This window comes from Zingiber officinale, chromosome 10B (genome assembly GCF_018446385.1).
Source record: "Zingiber officinale cultivar Zhangliang chromosome 10B, Zo_v1.1, whole genome shotgun sequence".
Lineage (NCBI taxonomy): Eukaryota > Viridiplantae > Streptophyta > Magnoliopsida > Zingiberales > Zingiberaceae > Zingiber > Zingiber officinale.
This window is the reverse complement of record NC_056005.1, coordinates 7,711,460-7,733,613: the sequence shown is the minus strand read 5'-3', so window position 1 is coordinate 7,733,613 and position 22,154 is coordinate 7,711,460. Positions and strand designations below refer to the sequence as shown.

The window sequence follows — 22,154 nt, the reverse complement described above, 5'->3', positions numbered from 1 at the left end:
AAAATGGATTTATATCTGCTATGATTTCTGCTAAAGAGATTGCAAATGAAATGAATATAGAACCAAAATTTCGTGAAAAACGTGTAATTAGAAGAAATAAACGATTTGATGAGAATAAAATTAATGAAGTGAAGCTTTCACCTAAAGAATCTTTTAAAATTAATTACTTTCATTATATTATTGACCATGCCATTTCTTCACTTCAAAGTAGATTTGAACAATTTAAAATATATGAAAATAATTTTAATTTTTTATATGATGTAGAAAAGTTAAAATTGCTTGATGATGAGTTTTTAAAAATAAAGTGTTTAAATCTTGAAAACTTTTTAAAACATGACATGTTATCTGATATTGATGGTTTAGATTTATTTTTAGAATTAAAAGTTTTAAGAGAAATAATAAATCCAGAATTAAAAACCACACTTGAGGTATTGAACCTTATAAAAAAATTAAATTCTTTTCCAAATGCATGGATAACTTATAGAATATTATTAACTATACCTGTTAGTGTAGCTTCGACAGAAAGAAGTTTTTCAAAATTAAAATTAATAAAATCTTATTTACGTTCAATCTCAAGAAAGATTAAATAATCTAGCAATTTTATCAATTGAAAAAAAAATATTATCACAACTCGAATATAAAGATTTAATTACTAATTTTGCATCTCAAAAAGTTAGAAAACTAAATTTTACATAAAAAATTATTTTAAATTAATAGTTTATTTTTTTTAAAAAAAAATTTTAAACCCACCATTGTCGGTCCCAAGTCCAAATGAAAAAGGGCGAGGGAAATTTTTTTTAAAAAAAATATTAAAGGACTAATATATATTTTTTTTTTTTGCCTAGGGCCTCATAGAACCTTGAGACGACCCTGTGACCAACGATATCATAGTTTTTTCGAGTTTATCCATCCTTGTCTCGTGCTTGGCTTCAGACTCCAGAGCCCATTTGGTGTCAAGATGAGATCCTCCGGTCGTTATGTCAGAGTAGATTTTCTTCTCTTGAAGTCGGGTTAAGACCATACGCTTGTTGAAGTTGCTACGAGATACTATATGATGATGATGAAGTGACCGTGCCTTGATACCAAGTTGATAGGAACACGGGACTCTATCACACGGAAAAATTAAAAGAGAAAAATAAAAAAGGGGATAGAGTGATTAGGTAATCAAATGAAATTGATTAATTTAAAAGAAAATTACTTGTCCTCTAAAATTAGATAACGTCTTCTTAAATAGAGATATAAATTATTTTTTCAAAAGAAAAAGTCTAAAAGAAAATTATATTTTTAAGAGAAAATGTCTTATTAAAATTTATCTAAAAATAAATATAAAATTTATTTTTTAAAAAATAAAGTTAAAAAATTTATTTAAATAAATCCATTAAAAAGATCCTATCAAAGGGAGATGCGTCGAGATCCACCATGGCCGCCGGAGCGAGGAGGAGAAGTAGCGGCGGTCTGCTAGGAGTAGCAGGCGGTGTGCAGCCGCGTCCGTTTCCGCCTTTCCGAACGCCGATGATATTTTTAAGTTGTAAGTATATAAATAGTAAAAGTTCAGGGTGAAATCCATAAAAATATAATGGGTTTGTAAACTAACAAATGTTAAACCATGAACGGTAAAGTGAAAATTCGATAAATATTTGAGGTAAAATGAAATTTCCTCAAATAATATCAGTTTTTGGTAATGATTCTGTCCGTCTGCAAGTTCCCTTTGTTTGACGAATCCATCGATCACCCTCCTGTTTGCGGGGAGTTGCGAGAGCCGTGAGGTCGAAACCCCTTCCCAAAACCCTAGCGGTCCCTTGGCTCCGGTTTTCTGCTGTAACTTGCGTGTTTGCTGATGGAGGACGAAGAGATTAAGAAGACGGTGGTAGCTTACCTAAGCAAGAAGGGCTACACGAAAGCCGACCTCGTCCTTCAGGAAGAGCAGAATAACGTCTCCGCGTCTCCGAGCTCCGATCTCTGTGTCTCCAGGTTGTGCTATCTAATCCCGCCTCCTCGTTTTTTCTTAATGTTTTGATTCAGCCACAATTTCTTAACGCTGCCATTTACAGCTAAAATATGGTGACAATGTAACTGGAAAATCCGTGTTGCAAAATCGGTTTTTTAAAGATTATGTACCTCTGCAAAAAGTGATGTTATAAAGTCCATTAAATTATTTATAGGTGGTAATGCAACCTGTTTGGATTGAGGATTATGTAGAGAAGATAATAAATGGAGCCTTTGTTTTTTCTACCTTCTCCATTGTATATGTCATCCCTGTTCGTATATTCCCTTGTCTCCCTTTCCTTACATTCTCTAGTACACGCCCAAAACAAAGCCCTGGAGGTCAAATAATGGATTCTTATACTTTGTAAGAAACCCTGGGAATACATTTTTTTTAAAACTTAAAAGTGGTAAAGGGTTGAATAAATTTTTCAATTTACCCTATCTTGAATTGACTCGAATGGATTAAATATTGTCTACTTAGCTATTTGTTGAATAATCAAGATAGCTCTTCTTCAACACAAAATATATCTTATGTGCTTTTGGATGATATTGGATGCATCTTCATCTCTCTTTGCCACTACATCATGTTTTTTCCAGTCTTATGCATTTAATATTAACTATTCTTTACAGAGTAGAAAACGATCCGAAACGATATAATGATGGTTATAGCAAGCTGCGTTCATTGGCATATAATTCGCTCGACTTATACAAGGTAAATAATCAATTATGTAGTTGGAAAATAGCAGTATGTGAATTGTGTTGGCTACAAGTTGGAGTTACTTCATATACTGACTTACTGAGTTTGTTTCTTAGGACTTAGGCAATGGGATATGCTTTTTAGGTTAACATATCACTTCATGTTTTGTGTATTATATCTTTTGTTAATGGTTCATTGTGGTGTTACTTTTGGATATAAACTGTTTTTTCGTATTGGTTAGAATTTAAGATATTTTCAAATATTGGTAAGCTATACAAGTATTTCGACTATTAAGAGGATCAGTTTTGGGGCAAGCATAGTTTTTTTTGTTTTCCAAGACTATAATTTAACTGGTCTCCAAACTCCTTGGTCTAGAACACATGCTATCAAATTTTCATATCCTAGCTGGATTATTATCCTTCAGTTCACCCATCTAGAATGGATTATTGTACAGTTTCAGGTTAGTACATGCATCTGAGAAGCAAGATGCAGAGACTGGCATGCATCTTTATGTTATTAATGTCTTATGGAAAGGAATATTGTGAAGTTTGATAACTAGATGTGAGGATGAACATTCTAAATTTCTGTTACATCCTAATCTCAGTGCGATGGAGATTCAGGTTCTTGACCACTATGACACTTCTGTAATATGTTTTTGACCCCTTGCATTGGTCTAGATGTCAAATGGAAATTTGAGCTATATAGGGTATGCCCATGCAAGAATTAGTGCACAGGGATGATTATTGTGAATAAAGTATCTGGTGCTTATACTGCTTATACTTTTTGATCCTAGTTCTTAGCTTAAATTTCCAGGAAAAAATCTTTTTTTTTTTTTATTCTGATGTGTTGATTGGAAGATATCATGTTATCTTTTAACTCATATGGTTGACAATTTATCTAGCCAATTTTTCTGAGTAATTATTTTGTCATTATATATTTTTTCTTGGACCAACATCCCCTTTTTGGTATACTGATCTTCCACAGCACGAGTTGCTTTCTGTACTTTATCCAGTGTACATACACTGTTTTATGGATCTTGTGGCAGGCGGACTTGTACATGAAGGTGCACATCTTTCTTTAATGCAATTCCCAATTTACAGATAAAAATTGTATCTAATTTTTTTGTCCTTGAGTTCCAAATTCTATGTTAGTGTTTCACATGGCTGCATGTAATCTGCAGCTCGAATTTTTTTCTTTGCATTCCGTGAAGATCATGAATCTCGACACTTGAGAGACCTACAAAAGCTTGAACGAATTCTTTCCACCTTAAATTCAGAGGTTATTGTATCTAAAATTTGTAGCTTTAAAATCTTTTTGTTGGCTGGTTATACCACTGAGCCTGTTTCTAATAAATATCTATTCATGCGTATGTTGCTTGTTGCAGGAGATGGAATTGGCCCGTTCTTTTAGGCTGAACAAACTAAAAATAAAATTGTGCGAGGTGCAGTTTTGCAACTACTGTATCTTGCTGTACTTAAGTTCCTTCTTTTCCTGTTTATTTGCTTGTATAGATGTGTGGTTGGGTCCATTTAATTTTAGACAACTAAATCTACTCTGGTGTATTCTGCTAGTATTGTTATTGATCAGCAGTGTGCTTATCTTCATTAATGCACCATGCGTTATGTTTGTACTTAAGAAGTCATGTGCCCAAATTATTTAGGGTTAGCTATGCCTTATCCTGCCATTGAGTTGTAAAAAATGTATAATTTGGCCCATTAAAGCTTCAACATAAATTGTGACAAAGCAAACATTCATAATAACTCAACATGGAAGCTAAGAAGTTGCTTGCTATACATTTTTATTTTTCAATTTATTTTTGCTACTTGATCCAGAGGATGCTCCTATGCTATATGTAGAAGCTAAATTTTCAACAACAGGACTTGTACAACAAGGTAGTAGCCAATACTAGCTTAATAATCTTGGTATTTACAAGGTCGTTATATATAGTTATATATATTTTATCTTAGTCTCAGGCAAGAAACTGAAGAATTACTTGTTCCTAATGCCACAGTGCTGGCAAGTAGTTCGTATGTTATTATATTTCTATCATGTTGATCATCTATATGTTGAGAACTATTTGTCAATTACAGATAAAGCATGAAAAGGGTTCTTCCCTTGTAGCACTGTGGCTTGTTCCTAATGCCACTGTGCTGGCAAGGAGTTTGTATGTTATTATGTGTCTATCATGTTGATCATGTATGCGTTGAGAACTTACAGATAAAGCATGAAAAGGGTTCTTCCCTTGTAGCATTCATTTATTTTCTTGTCTATATGTTTCAGATCTTTCCCTTTGTATGCCTCTCTCTTTTTACATTTTGCATATTGCAAGACTTGTCAACAAATATAAGCCTCTAGTAAGTTTGCAACATTTGGTCTCTTAATTACAAGACGGTGACACTTTGATTTTCTCTTTGCTCATGCAGTATTCTTATGACCTCCTCCTGCAGTACCTTCAGAAAACACACACTCTTACCATTCTTGGCATAATAAATGAGCATATTGATTTTGAAGGTACCGCTTCCATTATCTATGAGATTGACATCTTTGGGTTTTATTCGAATGTTTTAATTCTCTTTTCCTTGTTCCATGCTTTTCTATGTTCCATGTTTTTCTTTCTATAGTAATATTTTCCCTAAATGTACTTTTGCACAATGATTTTGGCAGTATACCCTGGACAGCCTACCACGGTTGCTGACAATGCAGACTTTGCAACTGCTGAGGGTAGAAATAACAAATTTGGCAAACAGATGAATCAGAATATACGCTGGGGGGTGGGTTCTAAAATTTTATGTCTGTAAAATTTACCTGTGCCTTTCTTAATTAGCAAATGATCCATTTATCATTTTATATGATGAATTACTGGTTTCCATATGGTGTTTTCAATTATAAATATTTTCCTTGTGCTGCGATAATTTTAGTGGCTAGGCACTTGGGCATACATTTTCCTATTAGTTTTTTATGTACTTAAGTTAAAAAATCTGATGCATATAGACTTGTAATTAACTTATTCTGAACCAATAATCTTTACATATGTATTATTATAAGGTGACTAAGAAAGTTAGGTAACATGTGAGCTCTCATATATTTGTCTAGATTATGTGCGGTCTTTTTATTTCAACTCCATCAAGAGCATCAAATGCATAGTTGCTTTGTTCCTGGTAACAAAGCCACAGAATGAGGGAGCAGGTTTTATCTACCTGGAGATTCATAATCTAGCCTACTCACCCAGAAGCTATTGTTTGAGACAACACTTCCCAAGTGCGCTACTGGGAGGAGCTCTTTCTCTGACTTTCCAAATCTCTTCTTAGCTTGCAGTTACTCCTTTGTCATTCAAGACCACCTCAGTCAAGAGAATCAGAAGCAAATATGGAAGATCTCCTTCAGTAACCCAGTCTATGCTAACTGTCTCAGTTTTTGTTCCCTGTTAATCACTGAGGACTCATTGGATACATTGCCTTGGTGCTTCATTTGCTCTCATGAACTCTTGGCTAAATCCACTATTGTACGGTTGATTGGACAAAACAGCTTTGGGGCGCCTTTCAAATCCATTGTTCACTTGGATTGTGGTGAACAAGAAGCTTCATTCCAAAATTATTTTCACTCGACATTCTCTAAAGATGGTCATGCACCATAGTCATGCTAATTCAAGTCAATTCATAAGCTCATGTTTCAGCGTCCCTGATCTAGAGTTGGATGGGTCATCCTGTCCACCTCCATCTCCTCAACCATATCAAATTGATGATTTACTCTACTTCATTTCGTAGTTCACCTTACTCTCTATCACCTCATGTGTTTTTCAAAAATGTGGGTAGATGTGGATAATTTGGCTGGAGAAGAGTAACAGAATTTTGCTAATAAACAAGCTTTGACACATGAGACTTATCATTGATTGACCAGGATACTCACCCTTTGGGTAGTTTAAATAGGTGTCCTTCCAAAGCTTTAAGCTGATACCTCCTCACAGAGAATTCTTGCTGCTCCATTTATACCTATATACATGCTTTTACATATTACTTTCTTTGATAAGTTGGTTTAGCATTTGTCTTCCTTGCTTTCAAAAACATACTATCATATTATTAGGCGGGATATTTATAGTTACATACTTAGAGGCTGGGCTTCCATGATAAGATTCATCTAGCATACTCTACATAGTTTGGACAAGCATGGGGCAATGATGATGATGATACTTAGGAACTGGACCTTCCATATAGTGGTTTTGGTGTATGTTATAACAAATTCTTTCCCATGCGGCAATATATTGTTTAACACGCAAATTACTATCTATTTAACCCTGTTTGTTCTTTGATAATGTTTTGGAGTTCTGAGTTGCAGGCACTTGAAGAAACAGAAGAGCAACATCCTGAGAAGGCACTTTCAGATTCTGAGAAGGCTGAAAATGGAAACAAAGATGTGAATACTGAAAAAGGCAAGGTAAGTGCTTTATAAAGGTTGGATGTGACCTCATAATTTTCTCAGTGCCTAATACTTGATTGCATAGTTTTGTTTTTCATCTTTGTTGATTTTTTACTAATATGAATTATTGCTAAACTTAATAGCGCATTAGCATTGATAAAGAAAATGTTGTATATCCATGTTGCAAAAGAATGCGTAAAAAACAAATGAAATATCATTCAATGATTACGCAAAAAATTATCGACATAATGAGGAAATGTTTTGTTGGTAGTAAAATATTGTAATACACCAATCAAATTGGTTGATTGAAAAAATAATGGAACCTACAGCTATGCTGTTATGTTGTCCAGTATCTTCTTTGCTATGAACTATTTGTGTGCGGTATCTTGTACATCTGCAAAAAAAAAAAAAAATGATATGACACTGGCCCTTTTATTTGTGGTTTTGGTCCTTTTGTTCGGTTGCTGCTTTGCTTAAGATATCATTTTAAACTTGGTTTTCCTGGTTGCTATCTCAGTTTTACTGATCAGCATTACATATCTTCTTCCACCCGCATTTTTTCTCTACTTCTAGTTTGTTCTGCACTAGAACTGATTTCATGTAAATTCAATTATTCAGAAGAGGACCTTTGATGGCATGCAGCAGGGTGTTGCTGTCAGAAGGATTAAAAAGGACAAACTTGTGAGTGCAACAGGGGCAAATGCCCGCTCAGAGACAAGTGCAGTGTCTGCAGCACCACGGATGAAACCAGAACTAACTCTTCCAGCAACGTATGTAAAGATGGTTTGACCTATTATATTTCTTGTATACTTGAATTTCTTTGTTCCAGGAAGTGTTGGTATCCTACTTCTTGTTCTTGCTTCTGAATATAAGTAAAAGTTTTCTGCTTTTTTGCATTACATTCAATTTGAATTGAATGGAAGATGTGACACAAGTTTGTGTTGTTTCAATCCTATCCTATCATTGTTTTGTTTGATTTATAATTTTCTTGGTCATATCTTTTTCATCTAAGCCAACTAGAATTGCTTAAAATTGTTATATGGTATTTGAGCATTACAAGATCAATAAGGTCATATATTTGTTGCTCATGCATCAACATTACTAAACTGTGTTTGACAAACTCATCCATAGATGTCAGCTTTGACAATTGTGACTCACTCTCATTAATTGCACATCTTTCTGAATTGAATTCTGTTTTTATCACAGTCCTGCAGAAGTTGAGCGTGTGGTTTTGGAGGACTTACGGAACCGAGTGCAATTAAATAGTTTGGCACTGCCATCTATTAACTTTTACACCATCTTAAATGCACATGATAGGTATCAATTATGTTATCACATCTTATTATTTTAAAAGTACGATTTCAGTATGTAATCGGTTTGCATTAGAACCTATTTTTCCCTTTGCTAGATTAAATTGCTTGTCTGTATCTGAAGGCGGGTCGCTGATTGCTGGAGGATTTTCTGATTCATCTGTGAAGGTAATTTCATTTTTGGACACATCATGTTATTCTTATATATCAACATTTTTTTTTCTTTTGTTTTACAATTCCATATTCAAATCAAACCTTTATGATGTCCTGCAGGTCTGGGATATGTCAGAGGATGTCCAAATAAAGAAAACTTGTTAGTATTTGTACCTGTATTTGCTATTGACTTTCTATGCATAAAAAACTTCGTGAAACTTTAATTTCCACTATATATTTTTTAATTTTTTTCAATCCTGAGTAGTTCAGTTGAAAGAGAAGTGCAACTGAAATCTAAAATAATTTCAAAACTTATCCCCAAAAAAATGAAAAGAAAAGACACCATAGATATCTCTTGAAGCCTTATCTAATGAGTGGGTGTATTTATCCACCTCCATCATGCAGCAAGTGTATGCTTCAAGGGGGAAACATTAATCAACAATACACCACCCTCTTTCCCAAGATAAATATATTTTATTACATCTTGCCTAGGGTCAATTTATATTCTGTTAGATATTTCCTGGGCAGATATAATCTGAAGTAAATAACTATTAATATTTAGTGTCAAAGAAGAATATAACGCAATCATCCTGCATGCTTGTCTGGTATACTTGGCCACCCTTGAAAATCTTGCACAACACACTCAACATCCACTTCTTAGATTTGAAGTAAAAGGAGTATGAACAAATATTACAAGTTGGAATATGAGAGAAATATGGGCAATATAATTTAAAGCTCAACAACAGGTGCATCATGTACATTATTAAAATCACAATATCACAAATAGAGTAACCAAATTGCCAGTAGCTGCATGGTTAAGACAACTGAGCAATCTCAAATATGCCAACAAATGCAACCACAACGATAATAACACGGTAACATAAGTCTATTAAGTATTAAGTATTAACATCACCAATCCTTGCAAATATTTATCATTATGCATCCAACTTGTACAAGTGCATCATCAATAGAAATACAGATTAGAATACCAACTCCTTTCTGTATAGTTTATTGATTGAATGCAAATGTCATGTCAGCATTCAAGATGATAAAAATATTTGTGTTTCCTGCCACTCTGCCAATTATTCGACAATGAACATTTCTTTTAATCTTACGCATAACTAGTAGGAATTTAGATTTGAAATGGATATGTTATTCCTGATAGCAAACTACAGTTAATCTGTTGGGAGCAAATGAGTCTGTGAAGAATGAGAACATTCCTGGAACAGAGGACTGCAAAAGATCTTACACATTGCTTCATGGTCATTCAGGACCTGTTTATTCTGTTGCGTTTAGTCATTCTGGAGACTTCCTATTGTCAGCATCCTCAGATTCGACAAGTAAGATTGTCTAGGCTCAAGTAAGCATTATCTGTTTGTCAGTTGTCCAAACATTCTAAATTATTGCCCTATTTGTCTCACAACAGTCCGATTATGGAACACAAAGCTGAATGCAAATCTTGTCTGCTACAAGGGTCATAATTTTCCAGTATGGGATGCTCAAGTAAGAAAAAAAATCTTTTTTGATTTTCTTATCCACGAAGAAAAATTTTAATTCCTTTCCTCACTAGCTTTGAATTAATTCATTTTTATTGACACATGTTTGACTATCTGTTGATTTGATTTTTTTTATTGTATACTCTAAAATAATTTGGAATTGGAAATTATCTGCATGTTTCCGAGGGAACTATTCATTTTATTTTAGTTAGCTCCTTACATTTGCGTATGAGAGTTCTATCTACTGTTTAACTGCAAATGTGCATCCTACATGATTACTTTCATGATTGAAAGTACAGAATTGTTGCATATATTTGTTATAATTTAGAGGGCAAGATCAAACAATGAAATAAATTGCAAATATTACTAGTTGCTAATTGATGTGGCACTTCCATCATTTGTTGGCACCTATCCTATCTTTTACTTCTATAAAATCAGGATTCAGGAGAGGAAAAGCTGAAGGCTGACTAATATCCTGCAATAATTTAGAATATGTAGGTATTTCTTATCCACATGATATAGTGATATCCTATACTTTTACATCGCCTTTCAAATCCTAGCAATATATTTTGTTGAGAACCTACTTATGAATCCACAGGTTGACAGGGATCTATATGTAAATATGTCATCTATTATTGTTGTTGTTGTGATTCTTCAACTTAGAACTCTTGATGATGGTCAACGGTATTCCTGAATCAGCTAAGGCTGTGTGGAGAAAGCTTGAGGCTTAGTTGTGATGATTGATTATACTTTCTCTCTCTCTCATATTTATGAGACAAGGACCCAACCTTGAGATCTATACATCTAACATCTCGTGTACTTGAGTTAGTTGGGGCCCCCATATCAGATTATTGTATCCTTCAATGTTTTTCTTTGATGAATTTCAGATTCATCATCATGAGCTCCACCTCCATTCTTGCCCTTCTGACTAGAAAGAGTTTAGTTGTGTTTATTTAGGAAAAGAGGAGGTAAATATTTGGAGGAGAAGGGGAAATATGCAGGGACGGTAAGAAATTTTCTGTTCTCATGCTAAATTCGATGGGTGAACTGGGTGATAAATTGATTCAGAAAGTCTTGATCAGTAGGAATTACCAACAGATTTGTTAACTAATTGGTGACTGATTGACATTTGCGTTCAGACTTCAGACTGTAATTTTCTTCTCCCTTTTCATTTTCCGTTGAAAGAATGTGGAAAAGGACCCTTGAAATTTCCTTCCACTTTTCTCCTCTCCATTTTTCTATTTCAAGTCAACAAGGAAAACGTGTTTCCTTTCATCTTTCCTCTTCCTGTATTTCTTTTCACTTATCTATTTGAACAGGCCCTTAGTAGCTAGGATTGATTGATAAGCATTTGGCTCCTCTAGAGAAGAGATGTTGGCATAGTGAAAACTGGAAAAGAGTCCATCTGGGGAGAATAGCATTAACAGCTTCATCTATGGGCTGTGTTTCTTGCTGGTTTAGAGGCATGGATTGTTACATTCAGCAGCAATGGACATTGTTACTGAAGAGAAACTGATCTATTATACTTGTTACTTTCATATGTATACTATTAAGAATACTGTGGTTCAGTTTGCGTCGAAATAGATTTATTCTGACAGTCTGTTGAGAGGGGTTTCATAGATTGGAGGGACTCTTCTGTCAACTGAAAATAGAGTTGAGAGGGGAGAGTAGAGCACGAAGATAGGAAAGATGAGTCAATGTTGGGATTGCTTTACTGTTGACATAATTTTCTTTTGACTTTGTTCAGTACTGCTTACTCTTAAGTGGGCAGAACTTTATTGCTTTATGTTGTGTTATAGATTTTGCTAATTGTTATTATTGATCTTTTTTTCCTATAGCTATCTTCAAATTTTTTTGCCTTAGTTTTTGTCTAGTTTATATATTATTAAGACACAGACATTTCAATTTGAGTAATGGAAACATTGGATTTGCTGGACCTGTACGATCTGAGCTATGTAATTCCTTTCTATGTGGCAGTTCAATCCTGTTGGAGACTATTTTGCTAGTTGTTCACATGATCGGACTGCTAGAATTTGGTCAATGGAGAGGACCCATCCTGTAAGAGTATTGGCTGGACATCTTTCTGATGTTGATGTAAGTATATCCATTATCTTCCTGCTTATTTGCATTCTAATGAGTATTGGTGTTCCCTTTTCTTTTGTAATAATCATTAGTGTTTTAGGGGAACTCTCATTTAGTTAGAAGAATACGACTTTCAGGTCTTTTTATAGACAAGGCAATGCCTCCTTTTTTTTTTGATATTCCATAAATCTGAAATATAGAGCTGCAAATTGTAATATTTAAGATGTGTTTGTTATTCTCCCCTGGTCTCATATTACAATGAAATAGTGTTCCATGTTATGTTTTGGAGTTGCATTTTAAGTTTTAGCAGGTTTTTAGTAAATATTCTGCCTGCAAGAGAGTGGAGATCAAATTTAGCTTCCAAACTCACAAGGAAAGATTGGGTCATGTATTTGAATTCATTCTGTGACACTCATATTCTGCCATTGCATTCCATGGAACATGACAATGCACTCAGTGTTGTAAGCTTGATTTCACATTGTCGGTCTGTGTGGGGCAGGGGATAAGCTGTAGTCTCTGTCTCAAACAGTCTCTTGCATGTATCCACCATTGAAAATGGATTTCTTGGGAAATCACAGACCGTAGATGGATGAGCAGCGTGAGTCGGTACAGTCATCTTCCCCCTCTTTTCTTCTTCCTAATCTTTCTTCCTCTTCCTTTTCCTTCCCCTCTACTGCATCTGCATGAACTGATCAGCATAGATTGGTACAGGTTCTTAATCCTTGTGTTCAGGGATCAAAACTGGTTCCAGTGCAGGTTTGTTAACAGTGAGTTGAGTATATAATCTTCAAAATGTTGATGTATTGTCTGATTGACAACATGTCTCAATAACCGCTCAACCTGTTACAAAGAAGTTACAGTATTAATTTCTATATGGTAAATTTGCTGAGGTGTATCTTTTGGGTGTGTTGCTCAAGAAATGACTAAACCATGCGAGCTCAAGAAAGTAATATATGGCCTCAAACAAACTTTCCAGGTAGGGTTTAACAGATTTTGTCTTGCAGTTGTTTATATTGATATACATTGAAGCAAAGCCAATATTTGGCTGCTGCTGCTCCACAGGCAGTAGTGTTGGCAGTTTATGTAAGATGATATTTGGCCCACGATTTGCATGGTGTTATCAAAGTTGAAAAATATCAAAAAGATAAATTGGCACCAAGTATTATACTTGGAGTTGGGTATATCTGACATAGGCACAGATCAAAATGGCTGACTATTTCTAAGGTTATTTAGATGTGATCGATAGAAATATTGAGAGTCCACTCAAAAGTGTTGTTGTCCAGATGTCAACAACATGCGTATGAAGAAGGTCGATGAGGAGTTCAAATGTCACAGGTCTCCGAAGGTCTTTTCCAGAAACGTGTTATAGATTTTCAACAAGTGATTATTATAAATGGATGCAAACTTGTAGATACTTTGATTGTTTTGAATGGGCAGAATATGATTATGACTTTGACGAGTGCTCTCTTTATCTAAGGCTTTTTGGGAAGCTTTTTACCTTATTGTTCAGCGCCAATTTCGGTTGTTGGTATAGCAAGTCAATTTATGCAAAAGTCTAAAGAAGTCATTGAAACAATTATGAGAATTTTACATTATGTCAAAGGATCACAATAAAAAGTATTTGCAAAGAAAAAATGTGCATCTGATTGTTTGGAACATTTTTGGATATAGACCATGTTGGATCTACCATCAACAGGAGATATATGTTGGATACTGCAGTTGTCTTACAGGTAATTTATTAATACTGAAGTGCAAAAAACAGAGTGCTCCATTTCACATAGAATGTAGAACTATTGAACATTGTCCCTTCGGGATAGACAGTTGGCTAGGGTATGGTGATGTTGCCACCATAAGGTCTGGGGATCAAATCCCAACTAGTAGTTGGCTGCCTACCCTCCCCATGCGCTATTTAACTGCCCAAGGCTATAGTCACCCGTGATTTACCTCTTTTTTATTGGCCTGGGATGCGGACAAGCGGAGGCGTTGCAGGTGAGCAAATCGCCTTTTGTTGCCACCATAGAACTATTGAACAATTCAACTGGTGAGATGATATGGATCAAGATTCAGTATCCAACAGGTCTATATTTTTCACTATTATATTCCTGTTACAGGACTGCACATTGTGGGACATTCAATACGATTAACAAGAATTTCCCCCTCCCAAATTTACATTTGTCGTGATAGTTGATATTTATTAAAATAGGTTGTTTGTTTGATCATTGTATCCTCGAGCTTGTTTGCAGCTGCTTGCTTTGACTGTTGACATTAGCTTTGTATATTGTCTTTCCATTTAGGAAATAATTTGGGATTTTATCCGTCTAAAGTTCATGCTGGATCATTTCTTTCCAACTTTAGTCTACTTATAGTTCCATGTCTATATTTGTTGGAATGTCTTTAAAGTTTATCCATTTCATAGTGTGTTCAGTGGCATGCAAATTGTAACTACATAGCAACTGGTTCCAGTGACAAAACAATCAGATTATGGGATGTGCATAATGGGGACAGTGTTCGCATTTTCATTGGTCATAGAAGCATGATATTATCACTAGCAATGTCTCCTGATGGACGATATATGGCATCTGGTGATGAAGATGGTACAATAATGATGTGGGATATCTCAAGTGGTTGTTGTGTTTCACCTTTAGTAGGACACAACTCGTGTGTTTGGTCTCTCGCTTTCAGGTTGGTAGCATATGATATATCCTCTTTATTTTTGGAAATATAAAGATCATAACCTGATGTACACATAAAAATTAACCAATGGAGTGTCTTTTTCTATCCAAGCCATTAGTTCATTCATCTTGAATAGTTTGATTGCTGCAAAAGTTTATGCCAAATGAGCTCTTTTCTTGAAATCCACAGTGAGCCCATTATAGTGCAATATTGATGTGGCTAATGTGTTGAGATATCTCTGGTGTAACATGCTGGTTTATGACCAAATCTGTTCAGAATAATGCTCTTGTGTAATTGCATACTGACAGTAGCATTCTTTATACTGACTTTCGTGTTTTGTTTTGAAGAATCACATTTTCTTATCAATATCATCCATATCATGTCTAACATATTATATGAACATTGAACTACCCGGTTAGAATTTTAGGGTAGGTTATGTTCAGTTATGAAGTTCTCATCTTGTTTTACTACAGTTGTGAAGGCACACTACTTGCTTCTGGATCAGCTGATTCTACAGTTAAATTGTGGGATGTGACTGCCAGTACAAAAGCTCCGAGAACAGAGAAGTAGGTATTTTGTTCATAAATATTTTGGAAGTTCCTCCATTAGCCTGAGCTGATTTCTCTGACCTCACCAGCAAATCCAGTTGCTCTCATCGCTTAAGATTATTAAAAGCTCTTCCGACCAAATCAACTCCTGTGTACACATTACAGGTCTGAAAACTTGAAATGCCCCTCCTTTCTTTCTCCTTCTGTCTGTATTGTGTATATTAATGTTCTTTGCTTGGCAGTTTTCAAGAAGGAATCTTCTATTTGCAGCCGGTGCACCGTCAAGATGTTCCTGACCATGTCGTTCCCAAGTCACTTAAAAAATACAAGCCAATGGCCGTGACATCTAAATTATGTGCAACAGGTAATTACCGTGAGATATCTGATCCAACATCCTCAGTCTTTGTAAATGGTAGATTCATCTGTTGTGATGTTGCATAAATGCCCACATATTATGGACATAGACCGAGTTTATTTGAGTGCAGGGAGGGAGGAAACGAATCATAAAGTCATGATATTAAATTGTGTTATTTCATTTCCTTTGTATCCCTTTCATCCTACTAATCTCGGTCGTATTTTTAAAAAGAGCCCTATGGTCCAATTCGTGTGAGTAGAGAACTGCCATGTTCTGTGGTCAATCAAAAACAGCAAATGAACACCAAGTGCCAGTACAGTGGCCAATTATTACATCAATCAGTAGAAACCATTCGCCTTTTTGTCTCATTCTTGAAGCCATGCATGGCCTGTTTCTTGACTCATTCACATCAAATTCTGTGGACTGATGAAGCCGTCAAGACGACGGGAGCCATTGAAGCAGCACTGAAGGATCTCAGCGAGAGACATCAGCCTGTTCCCGAGCTCCATCGACTGAATCCTGAGCACAGAGTTCTCTCTGTCCACTTCAAAGTAGCGCTGCGTGACGAGGCTCAAGGACGCCAGGACCTCGGCGTTGTCCCGCCTCAGGTGCTGCAACTGCGAGTTCAGATCATCCAACCTCTGCTGCTTGCGCACCCTCGACCTCCTCGCGGACTCACGGTTCGAGACCCTCCGCCTCTGCTTCCTCTGATCCAGCACTGCCTCCAGGTTCTCTTCGAAGATGGAGCTCTGGAGCAGGCCGGATCCTGAATCACTAGTAACGGTGCTGGGAGGAGAAGCCATGGAAGCTACTTTGGCCTTTCACAGTTTGAATTATTTTAAAACGCTTTTTAATTATTAATTGTTTTTTTTTCTCTGGTAGAATTTTGATTGCTAGCGCACTAGATTTTGAGAAAGTTCATGAAAACACGTAGAACCAGTAGAGGAAGACAACGGAGAAGGACTGGACGAGATGGGACATGCGCCGGAGTACTGCAGGATGGATCATAAACCCAGAGAGGAGAATCTCACTTATGATTGGCGACATCGATTAGGAACGTCAAGAGAAATTTATGATGCATGTGAGCAAACCAAAGGCAGGAACTTTGCCGCAAGGTTGGATTTTGACAGTAGAATTCGAGCAAAGGCCGGGTTTTGGAGAGGTTTTGATTGGGAGAACTCTATTTTTTGGGGACGAATTTGGCAGAACTTCCCCCGGAACAGATTGAAGCAGGAAGGAGCAAACTTTATTCTGTCAAACAGACGGTGCTGCTTTTCTGGATTAACTCCTGGTTAATTTTGATTGAGAGACCAGCAAAAGTTTAGTGGGATAGAAGATTGAAAAGGGGAAGAAATTAAGCAGCAAAAAGGCAGAAGCTGCAGTTTGCCGGAAGCTCAGTAAGGAAGAAGGAGAGGAGGAAAGGGAATTAGAACCTAGTGGAGAAGGGAATTTATAGGGGAACAACGTAGAGGGAAGGCGTTTTGGAATCTTGCACAGTGGTTAAGGGTGATAATAATTTCATTAAATTGATTAATTTAAAGGTAAATACGTGGTTTTCAAACATGTGTTCATTTAAACAATTTATTAAATGGATTTATTAGGCAGAGTTCTATTATTCAAGAGCACAATATTAACGGTAATTCTTGTTGGCCAGAATCTGACCAGTTAGAATTTTTTATCCTCCAATTAGAATGTATGCATGTAATTAATGTATACAGATGATATTACTAAAATACCCATGTGTACACTTGCATGTATTGATTCTAACTGGCCAGATTCTGATCATTTAGTATTACCCCAACGTTAAATACTTTATTCTACTAGTAAAGAAGCTAATTAAGTGATGGTCTAGTGATACTATTGTGGTTCAAATATACCTGTGACTGAGAATGATACAGGGTAGAGATTTACGTAAATGTTTGTTACAATATATATCTTGGGATCTAGTAGGTGCAAAAATATCCGATCTTTTATAGGGCTGTTGTATAGGGACCTTTCAAAAATGGGTAGGATCAAGGGCTGCTAAGACAACAGGCTTAAGAGATAAGATTGAGACCAAGAAAGTCTCTTTTTTGATTAGCCCTGTCGAGGAAAGAGAGCCAGAGAAAGACAAATCGGTGGGCAAAAACTTGAATAATCAGCTGCACATTTTGTCAAACTCCAACTAGTGTCACAGTCTGTGGAAGGCGGAGAAAACTGAAGAGTTCTAATCGAATTTGAATTCTCAATTCCTAAACCAGGTAAACAAGCAGCCATAAAATGGTGTGAAAGATTCTGCAAGCTCAAGTTGGTAGCTGAGGGGGGAATGAATAAAGCAGGGTGCGGAGAGAAAGCTTAATCTGGAAGAATAGATCTGAGTGCATTAGAAAGGACAATATTCTGCGAAAATCTGGCCCTTTCTTTTCCAGGTCTCTTTCAACATATTCCTTTGGAAGAAGATAAAACCTCTCGTCTCCTTTTGCACTAGAGGTTTGATGCTCGGACATCAAAGAGGAAAGGCGGTGTAGTGCATCTTCCTAAAGATTGCACAATATCTTCTTTAACTTTTTAGCAACCACTGGCACCTCCACTGCACCTTCCACTGCACTGCACTAAGCCAGTCAGCAATCACGACGGTAGCAATGGAGTTGCCCCGTGCGGACAACCTCCTCAATTAGGAGGCCACTCGGCAGGTTAAAAGGTTTTTCATGATTTATCTTCCTTTCACAGTTTATGGGGTCAATAGTGAAGGGAAATCTGTGTGGACGTAGAGATCTTTTCTTCAATGATTTGACCATTTCTTGCCGAAGATGCTCCATGAACTGAGTAATAGAGTGGCATGGGATGTGTGTGGAAAGATACTGCACTTGGGATTTAAATTAGCTCAAAGACATTAAAAAAGCATGCAGTCAGTCAATTTTGTGCCCATGCACACGATTAAAAGGAGTCATTCATGAAAAGTTGTGGAGGACAACATCTATGGGACAAGTTCAATCAAACTTTATGAGTTTGATTAGCCTGCATTTGTTTGTTTATTTATTATTATTATTAAATTTTAAATTCTAAAAAAAAATTAACATTAGATATATACTTACGGAGGGATGGCTGCATGAGTCCCATGTGGGCAAAGTGTGAGTTATGTACAGCGGCACCCATACGGGGTGAGCAGCATATGACCCGTGTATATATATGGACGCATAAGTGCAGTCGGACCCATTATAGTTATATTTTTTATATTTATTTTTTTACTATAGCAACATCCGGTCACAATTAAAAAATCCTAAATCTTTTTTACCTTCTTTATCCTTTCTCTCTAAAAAAATCTAAACATTTTGAACCCTCCTCCTTTGAACTCCCTCATTTCGGCTTTCCATGTTCGCCGATCAACGTCTTTGTCAATCAACTCTCTCGGTGCCGCATCACCTCATCTCGCCTGCTTGCCTATGTTCATCTGCAGTGTGTTCCCCTCATGTAGTCATGTATATGCTATAAACATCTTCCTCCTCCATCCAAATACTATAATTTTGTAGCAGCTACGAACCATAGCTTCTACAACGCTGTAGCAGCTACGAAATCGTAGCTGTTACAACGTAATAGGACCACAAACAAGAACGTTGTAGAAGCCACGGTTTCGTAGTTGCTACAACGTTCTTAGACCAGCATGCCGTGGAAGCAATGATTTCGTAGCTACTACAATGTGGTTAGAGCAAATACAACGTTGTAGCAACTATGAAATCATATCTGCTACAACATGATTAGACCAATACATTATAGTAGTTACGAAATCATAACATGTACAACGTTTTGATTAGTATGTACATTTGCAATGTTGCTAGAGAAAATTACTTTGAGAAGAATTATTGAATCAGATTTTAAATTGCAATGCCTAAGTAATATCTTTAATTTATGACAACTTGCATAATATATGAGATATGTTATTATTTGAGTTACTAATTGTCATATAATGCTTCAAGCAGATTGGTAACTTCTCTTTCAACAAATTTGAATCTTTATGTTATAACAAGACCTAGTCGAAAACTTCAGATAATTAAAAAAATCTGACATTTCTAGCAATGGAAGAAAATTATGGCAAGGGGTAACTATACATTCCCGAAGTTGCAGATAATCAAAAACTAAAAATTAGGATGGAATTCTCATCCATAGAGGATGCGTTTTTGTTCTATAATCAATATACATGAGAAGTCGGATTTAGCGCAAGGATAAACAGTAGCAAGAAAAATAAGAAGACAAATTATCTGAAAAACATTTGTATGCTTTAAAGAAGGGCATACAAATCAATGCGATGGAATAAACATATAAAAAGTGATAAACGGACAAGTGTTAGAGTACGTGGCAAAGTTAAAAATAGTTGAATGTAAAGATTTCACTTGTCAAGGAACAAACTTGACCTAATTAGGTAGTTACTAACTTCACGACACTATAACAAATATGACTTTCTATTACGGTTAAGACCATTCGCAGCGCACACTGCGCGCTATGGTTAAGAACAATCGCAATGTGCACCACGTGCTGCAGCTAAAAGTATTCACAACGTATTATGCGAACTATAGTTAAGAGTATTCGTAGTGCATACCGTGCATTGCAATTAGAATGTAATGTTAACTACGTATGATTATCAACATCATACAATTACCATTAATATTTATTTAAAATATATAATTCAAATTTAAGATTTAGACATCATCACAATTCATTCATCACTTAAAATAGAAATAAAAATTTTAAAATACAATCAAAATGTAAATACATAATTTTTATTTATTTAATAAATATGTGAATCAATTTTACAAATGAAACACTAATGATGAGTCTTTACATCTAAAACTAATACAATATTAGAAATAATTGAAAACTAATACAATATTAAAAATAATTGAAAAGATATCTACTCTCACAATTAACTAAAAAAGTTTACTGGTGTACATAATTTTCTACCCTCCTCTAATTAGATTTATCAAATGCCAAGGAAAATTTGTATTGCCTCTCTTTATCCTAATAGTTTTTGATATTATGTCCTATGAATATATGAATATCGCACTTCTTCAATATTGAGATTGCACCAAGAGGAATCTATAGCAAGCAAAATGACAAAACTATTAATAGAAACAATTGTAGGCTTATACAATCCTAAAATAACAAAATCATTTAGTGAGACCAAACTAAAAACACTATAAAAAGTTAAGCACTTCTCAAGTCTCAAGTAATACATAAAAAAGATGTTCACCTTGTAAAGAAGTAATAATCAATTAAGAAGTTTAATTGATTTAATACCTTGATTATCTCAACTAGCTAATGGACAACACTCTCTCCAAGAAATAGTGGCTTATGATGGTAAAATGACAAGAAAGTAAAAGGTTGAAAACTTATGTATGTGTTACACTGAAGATATTACTAGAACAAATAGATTCTTAAAGCAAATATATGATAATTACCTGACCATGAAGATATTACTAGAACAAATAGATTCTTAAAGCAAACATATGATAATTATCTGACCAAGAAGTAATTCAACAAGAACTAAGTCTAGTGCAGGACTATCCAATGAAGCATTCCATTATTTGCCTCCAGAAATTAAAATAGACTTGATCGTACGATGGAGGGTCGTAGATGTTTCGCCCTTCTTGATATGACATCGACATTCTTGCAATCAACGAATTAAAAGAAAAATATTTCCAAGACTTTCATCTTGGGATTAATAGTGCGGGATAAAGAATTTAAATATTACTTAAGAATTAAGAGAAAACACTTTTTAAAGAAAAAGATTTTTTTTAAAAAAATTGCTCGAAAAACGATTAAGTAATTTCAGATCTATAAGGCTTTGATACCAATTGTAGGATCGAACGAGTACAATATGAGGGGGGGGGGGTGAATATCGCACTCAAAAAAACTTTTCTTTACTTGTTTAAAATAGAGTCGTGCAACGGAAAAGTAAAAGATTCAGTTCGATTACTTGATTCGAAGCATAGGTCGACTCCTACTCCAAGGCCCGCGATCCTTGACTGCACCGATGGACAATCTACTAAAACCGTTCTTTCTGAAATCCTCAGAAAGAAGCAGATCATACAGATGCAAATAGAAGATATTAACAGATTACTATCTTCTTTTAGATCAAATACAATGCAAGCTTTAAATAATTATACCGACAAGAGTAGAAGATGAAGCTTGGTCGGTCGGACGGAGTTGCTTGCTTGAAGATGTGAAGAAGACTTGTAGCACGAGTATTGTGCAGAGATGAACTTCGAATCAACCAGAATCCTTCTTTCAGTAATGTGATGATCGTTCGATTGACCGATCCACGTGTTCAGTCGGTCGATCAACAAGCTTCCCTTCTTTACTTCTGCTCGATCTGAACTGTGCTAAGTCATCAGGGTTCGGTCGACTGATCCTCTAGTTCAGTCGACCGATCAAGCTTTGATCGAACCCAACTATATTTTGGTCTAA

General features: G+C 35.6%; 2 protein-coding genes across 7 annotated transcripts; one reads left to right on the top strand and one right to left on the bottom strand.

Moving 5' to 3' along the window:
- Positions 1-1,447: 1,447 nt before the first annotated feature.
- On the top strand, positions 1,448-15,897 carry LOC122028804 (transcription initiation factor TFIID subunit 5-like). 6 transcript variants are annotated; one of them, XM_042587716.1, is made up of 20 exons: positions 1,448-1,528; positions 1,703-1,971; positions 2,617-2,698; positions 3,668-3,746; positions 3,864-3,961; positions 4,068-4,124; positions 5,107-5,194; positions 5,348-5,454; positions 7,016-7,114; positions 7,715-7,866; positions 8,303-8,413; positions 8,505-8,574; positions 8,680-8,719; positions 9,735-9,899; positions 9,986-10,062; positions 12,033-12,149; positions 14,554-14,819; positions 15,284-15,376; positions 15,448-15,523; positions 15,601-15,897. In XM_042587716.1, exons 2-20 carry the CDS (start codon positions 1,838-1,840, stop codon positions 15,652-15,654), a joined length of 1,965 nt encoding a protein of 654 aa, XP_042443650.1. In that variant the 5' UTR covers positions 1,448-1,528; positions 1,703-1,837; the 3' UTR covers positions 15,655-15,897. The 6 variants fall into 6 exon arrangements, with proteins under 6 accessions (XP_042443650.1, XP_042443654.1, XP_042443653.1 ...); XM_042587719.1 differs by lacking the exon at positions 1,448-1,528 and having other exon boundaries at positions 1,679-1,971; positions 7,742-7,866; XM_042587718.1 differs by lacking the exon at positions 1,448-1,528 and having other exon boundaries at positions 1,679-1,971; positions 7,739-7,866.
- Positions 15,898-16,000: 103 nt separating this feature from the next.
- On the bottom strand, positions 16,001-17,227 carry LOC122028806 (bZIP transcription factor 11-like). The gene has a single exon (XM_042587722.1). It carries the CDS (start codon positions 16,514-16,516, stop codon positions 16,118-16,120), a length of 399 nt encoding a protein of 132 aa, XP_042443656.1. The 5' UTR covers positions 16,517-17,227; the 3' UTR covers positions 16,001-16,117.
- Positions 17,228-22,154: the final 4,927 nt, after the last annotated feature.

Coding starts and splice junctions, on each gene's coding strand:
- LOC122028804 (XM_042587716.1), top strand. CDS start 1,838: ATGGAGGACGAAGAGATTAAGAAGACGGTGGTAGCTTACCTAAGCAAG. Junction 12,150..14,553: donor GACATCTTTCTGATGTTGAT/GTAAGTATATCC, acceptor TCCATTTCATAG/TGTGTTCAGTGGCATGCAAA. Junction 15,377..15,447: donor AAAGCTCCGAGAACAGAGAA/GTAGGTATTTTG, acceptor TGACCTCACCAG/CAAATCCAGTTGCTCTCATC.
- LOC122028806 (XM_042587722.1), bottom strand. CDS start 16,516: ATGGCTTCTCCTCCCAGCACCGTTACTAGTGATTCAGGATCCGGCCTG.